Genomic DNA, 6,958 nt, shown 5'->3' with positions numbered 1-6,958 from the left:
ATAATAATAAAACCTAAAGGAATAAGAGGTTAGAAAGGGAGAGAGCGAGGTGGCCGGTGGCACACCTTGTCCCCCTGTCCACGTGACAGCCACCACCCATTCCAAAGGTCCTGCCGCCCCCTCTCCCTCCCTCCCCCCCCCACCCCCCCACCCCCCACCCCCCGGCCTGATCCGCTTTTCCTACTACACACAACCGCCATCCGGCCACACCATGCACTGTGCATCCTGGCTGCTGCCCTAACGGCTCCTGCTCAGTCCTCGCCCCACCCCAAACCTAACCACCACCCTCTTCCCGACCGCTCAGCACACATCTCAGCAGTGCAAAGAGCATGGGGCGTGCGGCAGCAGCTAGCCCTATCCGGCGAGTTCTGGAATGTTGGGGCTTCGGGCCGCCCCAGATCTACCGGGTTAAGCGGCTCCCTGGCTTGAGGACCAGAGTGATCCTCCTTCAGTTTCAGGCCCCGGGTCTGATCCCCCCACACACACAGCGGGAGAAGAGAGCAGAGGATCCAGACTGCTCCCTCTGGGGCTTTGCAGTCACTGGGAGGGGAAGAGTCCGGCGGGGGAGACATAGAAGCTTCAAGAAACTAATTACAATTTTTGAAGGCAGGAGAGCATTGAAAACAGGAAAGGAACCGCGGTGGCTGGCTCGCTGCTGCCCCCTGGTGGAGAACTACGGCAGGCACCGCACGCGGCCCACGCTTGCAGTTTTAATTCAACCTGGTCAGGATGCTGAGGATCAAGTGGGGGGCGGAAAGGTGTGCTACAGGAGGGTCCTGCTCCAGTGGGGGTGGCAGACCAGAAAACAGTCGCCATGGGGCATGCTGACAGATGTGTCCATTCATTCACTGCGGGGCAGGAGCATGGAGACAGAATGGAGCCAGCCTTGCTAAGGAGAAGAAACCAAGGAGTCCACTGTGGCTGGGGTAAAATTCACCAGGACAAGACTAGGGTGAGAAGAGGTAGGAGAGGTGGAGAGGAACTCTATGGTACAGTCCTTAGGGGTCAAGAGTCAGGGGTCAGCTCAGTGTGTGCGTTCCAGGAGGAGCCTCTGGGAAAGCCAGGCTTTGGGTCGGAGGATATGAATGGGGAGGGGCCGGGAGCTCTGGGCAGAGCAGCCAGTGTGAGATGGGACACCCAGACTTCATCTGGGGTGCTGGTGGATTACTGGCTCATCCAGTTTTTCGGGTCTGCAGAGATGGCTCGGGAGAGTGCTGACTGGAGTTCAGATCCCAGCTCACAGGTAACAACCCAGGCGTGTGGCACATGCCTAGAACCCCAGCCCTGGGGAGGGCGGAGACAGGAGGATTGCTGGGACTTGCTGCCTCCTAGTGGAGAAGCATGAGTCCCAGGTTCAGAAAGACCTTGTCCCAGAGAAACGGGTAGAGAATGATGGAGGAATACATTCGGCATGTCCTTCTGAGCTCTGTGCACCACACATATGTATACACACACATACACACATACATACACACACACACACACACACACACACACTGATGTGCATATACCATACATACACATACACACAAATAAATAAATCTAGAATATACATTTTAGGGCTTGAAAGGAAAGTGAGAACACAGTCCATGCAGAAGTCAAATCCTTAGACGTCCTCAGTCCCTGGAGAGATACATGCTTCAAGCCACTGCTGGATTTTCATGGGCCAGGCATGGGGAAAGGGGTACTCAAATTATTTCTTAAACTCTTCCTGGGTACCAGATATTAACCTTCACCCTGGGAGCACACAGCAAACAGAGGTAGGTACCCAAGCCTGTGGAGGAGGGGCACCCAATGAGAGGCAAAAAATGAGATGTGGTAGCATAGCTACCTGTGGATATCACAGAAGGGAGGCAGTAGTGAGGAAACTCAGAGCCGGTCGCCATCGTTCCCCCCCACCGGGAGGTCTGAGTGGCAGCCGCCTTTGGCCCCACAATGCTGCAAGAGCTGGGCAGAACAGCTCATGCCCCATGCTGTCCAGAAGGCAACTCAGAAGCAGGACGTAGCACGCTGTTGCCATGGGAACTTCAGAAGTACCTGAGATGGAGCCAGCAGCATGAACTAGACTGGTGGTGTTTTTCTTTTTTTTTTTAAGATTAATTTTGGGGGCTGGAGAGATGGCTCAGAGGTTAGGAGCACTGGCTTCTCTTCCAAAGGACCCGGGTTCAATTCCCAGCACCCACATGGCAGCTCACAACTGTCTGTGACTCCAGTTCCAGGGGATCTGATGCCCTCACATAGACATGTGTGCTGGCAAAACACCAATGCACATTAAATATTTTTTAAAAAAAAATATTAATTTTGTTGCTTGGTTGGTTTAGTTTGAAGGCTTTTTTGTTTTGGTTTGATTTGGTTTGGTTTATTTTTTCCTCTGAGACAGGGTTTCTCTGTGTAGTTCTGGCTGTCCTGGAACTGGATTTGTAGACCAGGCTGGCCTCAAACTCAGAGATCCGCCTGCCTCTGCCTCCCGAGTGCTGGGATTAAAGACGTGTGCCACCACTGCCCAGCTGGTTTAATTTTTTTGAGACAGGATCTCATATGTGGCCCTGACTACCCTGAACTTGCTATATAGACTAGGCTGGCCTCAAACTCAGAGATCCACCTGCCTCATCCTCTCAAATGCTGGGACTAAAGGTGTAAAATGTGTCTTGTGTGTGTGTGTATGCAAAGATATGCATGCACATGTCTGTCTACATATACATATATGTATATGAGTTTATGCTTCATATCTGAAGGAACCCGAAGAGGCCAGAAGAGGACATCGATCCCCTGGAGCTGGAGTTTCAGGCAGTTGTGAGTTGCCATGTGGGTGCTCGAACTCAAACCAAGATCCTCTGAAAGAGCAGAAAGTACTCCTGGCCCCTCAGCCATCCTTTCAATGCACAGATTGTTATCTTTTCAGGCCACAGCTTACCACCCCTAAGTGACATGCAGGAGTGGCAGACCATGGCCAGCATCTGATAGAGGGCAGGGCATACAGTTAGGATGCGACTCCATGGTAGAGCACTTGCCTAGCAGAGTCAAGACTCTGGGTCCAGTCGCCAGCAGCACACATCTACAAGTGGAGACACTACAGATACAATAGCGATGAATCTAAAATATCTGTCTCCCCGCCATGCCTGCCAGGCTGGATTCTCTGTCAGGAAACACGCCTCGGCTGTATGCGTGCGTGCGTGCACGCGTGTGTGTGTGTGTGTGTGTGTGTGTGTGTGTGTGTGTGTATTGGGGGGGAGGAGCTGTGAGGGTGCAGTATAAACCAGAGCTGTTCCAGCACAGCTGGATCAAAAACATGCACAAGAAGCTGATGAGACTGTCCCTCGGAGAGCTACGAAAGCACCAATCCGGAGGGAACTTGCCAAAGCCGTAAAGCAACATCCGTCAGCGTGAACATCTCCTCCCGGGATGTCACTCCGGTGAGCCCACCCTAGAGATGTTCACACCCTACAGGTGCTCCCACCCTACAGAGACGGCAGTGCTCAGGACCGGAGGATTATGGGAGACAAGTGAAGGCTTCAGAACAGGAGAAGGAAGCATGTGTGCTAGGCAGGAAGGTATTCCTGGGCTCACATCGTGAATTGCTGCAATTGGGGGGGGGGGGGGGTACACGTGTACACGTCTACACACTCATGTAGAGACCAGTGTTGACGTCCGCCGATTCCTTTGGCACCACCCACTTCGGGTTTTTGCTTTGTTGTTGTTTGAGGCCGTATCTCTCACTCACCTGGAGCCGGCCGAGTGGGCCAGGCTGGCTGACCAGCACGCCGCGGGGACCCACCTGTCTATGCCTCCCCAACACCGGGACAAGCCTACGCCCCACAACTGGTTTTTTCCTAACAGGGGTTCTTAAGATGGAGCGGAGGTCCTCAGGCCTGCACACTGGAAACCTGTTCGATCTGGTTCACTGGCGGGTCCTCCACCCTCCTAGCATATTAGCAGTCACTCCGTCAACCGCAATTGCTGGTTGCATGTTTTCTAACCCGAGTTAAGCATTAACAGCCTCCGGGTTGTGCCAGACCTGTGGTCGGCGGCGCCACCTTGTGGTGAGAACTGAAACAGCGGGGCTGGTTTTTTGCAACAGTTTGCAGGGGAGCCCAGGAGCCCAGAGCTAAGGCAAGTTTCAGCCACCTACTGCTAATGCTCCGCTAATAAACTCCGTGGGCTTTCGTCCTTCTTCTCTTGAGACAGGGTCTCCGTATTCCACACTGGCTTCAAACTCTCCGTGTAACCAAGGATGATCTTGAACTCCAGATCCTCTCTCTTTCCGCCTCCCAAATGCAGGGGTTAGAGTCGCGCACCACCACACCTCATTTTCAAGGTGCGGGGGATCAACCCCGGAGTCGCTCCGCAAACCCTCTACCAACTCACTGAGCTACATCCCCGGCCCCGCATCACAGTTTTTGAGCGATTAATTGGAACGTTCCAGGAAAAACGATGACAAATTTAGATTGTAAATTATTAATAAAGCAAAGCCACAGAATTTCTCTTAGAAGAAAAAGAATTTTAAAGTAATATGTCTAAAAATAATCTTACCAGTGTTATGGGGGAAAAAATGAGAGACACAGAGAGAGAGAGAGACAGAGACAGAGAGAATGAAGGAGGAGGGGGAGGGGGAAGAGAAGGAGGAAGGAGGAGGAGGAAAGAGGAGTATATACTGGTTGGCACGGCAGGATTGCTCCAGAAAATACAGTAAAAGGACAACTGTAGGTCGGTCCCTGGAGCCCAGAACCCTGGGCAATTACAACCTGATTTCTGTAACAAAGAATGCATAGTGTTTTCGCATAGAGATAAGCAGAACTGCTACTCAGGACAAGACCACTTCCCAGTGTCTGACCGATGATGAAGGACCCTGGCCTCCCAAGATTCCCACATCCAGACCCTAATACTCCAGGACCCACAGCGAGCCGTCCTCTGCAGGGTGGCATTCAAACCCCGCCTACTTCCAAATCTCACAACCATCTCTACTCTCTTACGTGCTGGACCTGCACAGGAAGCCTGACGGACAGTGGACAATCCTGACCTCCTGGGCTGCTCACCTGCTGTGTGCACATTCCTGAGACAGGACAGGGAGGCGTTGAGCCGGGCACACTCCTCCCGGTTGGCTCCGTACTTCTCTACCGTCTCGCACACCTGCTCATCTGTCATCTCTAGGAGGTCCTCCAGGCTCAGCTGGTCAGGGGAGATCTCCTAAAGGAGGGGACAAAGGCAGTCAGCTGGACCTGGAACCCAAGTGCCTGGCCAGACAGAATAGCGTGGCATTCCCATACCGCCCTCTCGTGGCACTCGGGGGAACTGCAGAGGAAAACAGCACAGCGGCGCCTCCACACTGCCCTCTGCTGGTACCCAGGGAGAGACACCGCACTGTGCAAAAAACAGTTGAATTTGGGGTCTCCTTTTTGCTACTCAGACCGGTTACTTAACCTCTCTAGGCCTTGCTCTTCTCACTTATAAAATGGGGGTGCTGAATGGAGGTGCACACTCAGTACATGATCAACATGATCCACACACGCGCGGTCCAGCTTCCGAACCCCATCCAGTCAGCCCACCCACGCCCCGTTTCGTACTTCTGTGAGTAGATGACTCTGCTGAATTTGGGCAGGGTGGACTCAGAACAAGCCAATGAGACACAAAACTTCCTCCACTCTCAGCTTCCTTCCTGATGCACCCACAGGGTCTAGGAGGCACACGGGGCCTTTTAGGAGCCTAAGAGGGAGGTAACCCAAGTGCCATGGGTGGCTTGAGGCTGGAAATGAATCTTGGAAAAATTACTGAGCACCATCAGGCTATGTGGTCAGGCTGAGGAATAATACAGAGCAAAGAAAAAGGACCTCCCTGAACAAAGGAGCTGGGGACAGGAGAAGTGGGATTCCCAGTTTGCAATGTGTTGGACGGGTGGCCTTTTCCCTGCTCTGCAAACGGTCCCCTCCCTAAACAATGTCCTCAATAAGTCTGCAAGAAGAGCCTTCACTCACAGTATCTAACGGGAGCCAAGGGTCTTACACATGCACACTATATTGTTGTTATTATTTAAATAAGGCTTGTAAATGTGTGGGTGGTGATGGTCGATATTGTGGGTGCCTTCTGCCCTCTTGTGGCCATGACTATGTATTACAATAACATTCAGAGTCGCATAAAGCAGAGTCCATAAATTCCATTTTTTTCACCAAAATAAATAAATAAATAATAATTTTGAAAAAGCTACAGGGCAAACGCCAGAGGCCAGACAGTGACTGTGAAGTCAGGGAAGGGACGGGGACAAAAACAGAGTCACTCAGAGACAAGTAGGAACCCAGTGCCGGTAAGCCTCCTTCAGCGGGACCCGCCAGGGTTGGTGGTGCAGGGTGAACAGAGAACAACGCTGTTCTAGGTGGAGCCCGGCCGCCCTGATAAAACACTCTGACCAATAGCAACCTGGGAGGAAGGGTTTACTCGGCTTACGCTCCCAGGTCACAGCTCCTCCCTGAAGAAAATCAAGACATGAACGCAAGGCAGGAATCTGGAGCGGACTCGGAGGGACTCTGGGCGCTGCCTCTTCTCAGGCTGACCTCCTTCCTTCTACAGCTCCGGGCGGGCTGCCTAGGGACGGCACCGCCCACAGTGGGCTGGGCCCGCCCGTGTCAATCAGCAATCAAGACGCTCACAGATGCGGCCCCAGGCCGCCCTGGTGAAGATGATTGTTCAGTTCGGGCTCCTTTCTCGGGTGGTTTTAGACTGCGTGGCGTTGACAGTCCGTGAAAGCTGGGACAGGTGCGCGAGCTAAAGCCCTCCTCTCCTTGCTGCGGGACCCAACTGTGCGTTTTCATCCCACGATTTAAAAGGGGTGTGTGTGTGTGTGTGTGTGTGTGTGTGTGTGTGTGTGTGTGTGTGTGTGTTCGGGTTATCCTGACTCTTAGGCTCCTAAGAGAGCACACGCAAACCTTTTTAATGACAAGAAAAGTGAGGAAAGCTGTAACTACCTGGG

General features: G+C 52.8%; 1 protein-coding gene across 2 annotated transcripts in view; it reads right to left on the bottom strand.

The window, feature by feature from the left end:
• The window catches only part of Ksr2 (kinase suppressor of ras 2), a 382,435-nt gene that overhangs the window by 285,909 nt on the left and 89,568 nt on the right, over positions 1-6,958 (bottom strand). For both annotated transcript variants that reach the window (XM_015997400.3, XM_076561093.1), the window contains exon 3: positions 5,034-5,184. In XM_015997400.3, the coding sequence (XP_015852886.1) occupies positions 5,034-5,184 (151 nt within the window). The remainder of the gene's footprint in view (positions 1-5,033; positions 5,185-6,958) is intronic.

The sequence above is a fragment of the Peromyscus maniculatus genome, chromosome 23 (genome assembly GCF_049852395.1).
Source record: "Peromyscus maniculatus bairdii isolate BWxNUB_F1_BW_parent chromosome 23, HU_Pman_BW_mat_3.1, whole genome shotgun sequence".
NCBI classification, from domain to species: domain Eukaryota; kingdom Metazoa; phylum Chordata; class Mammalia; order Rodentia; family Cricetidae; genus Peromyscus; species Peromyscus maniculatus.
Note: the sequence above shows the minus strand (reverse complement) of the source record. Positions and strands in the feature narration are given on the sequence as shown.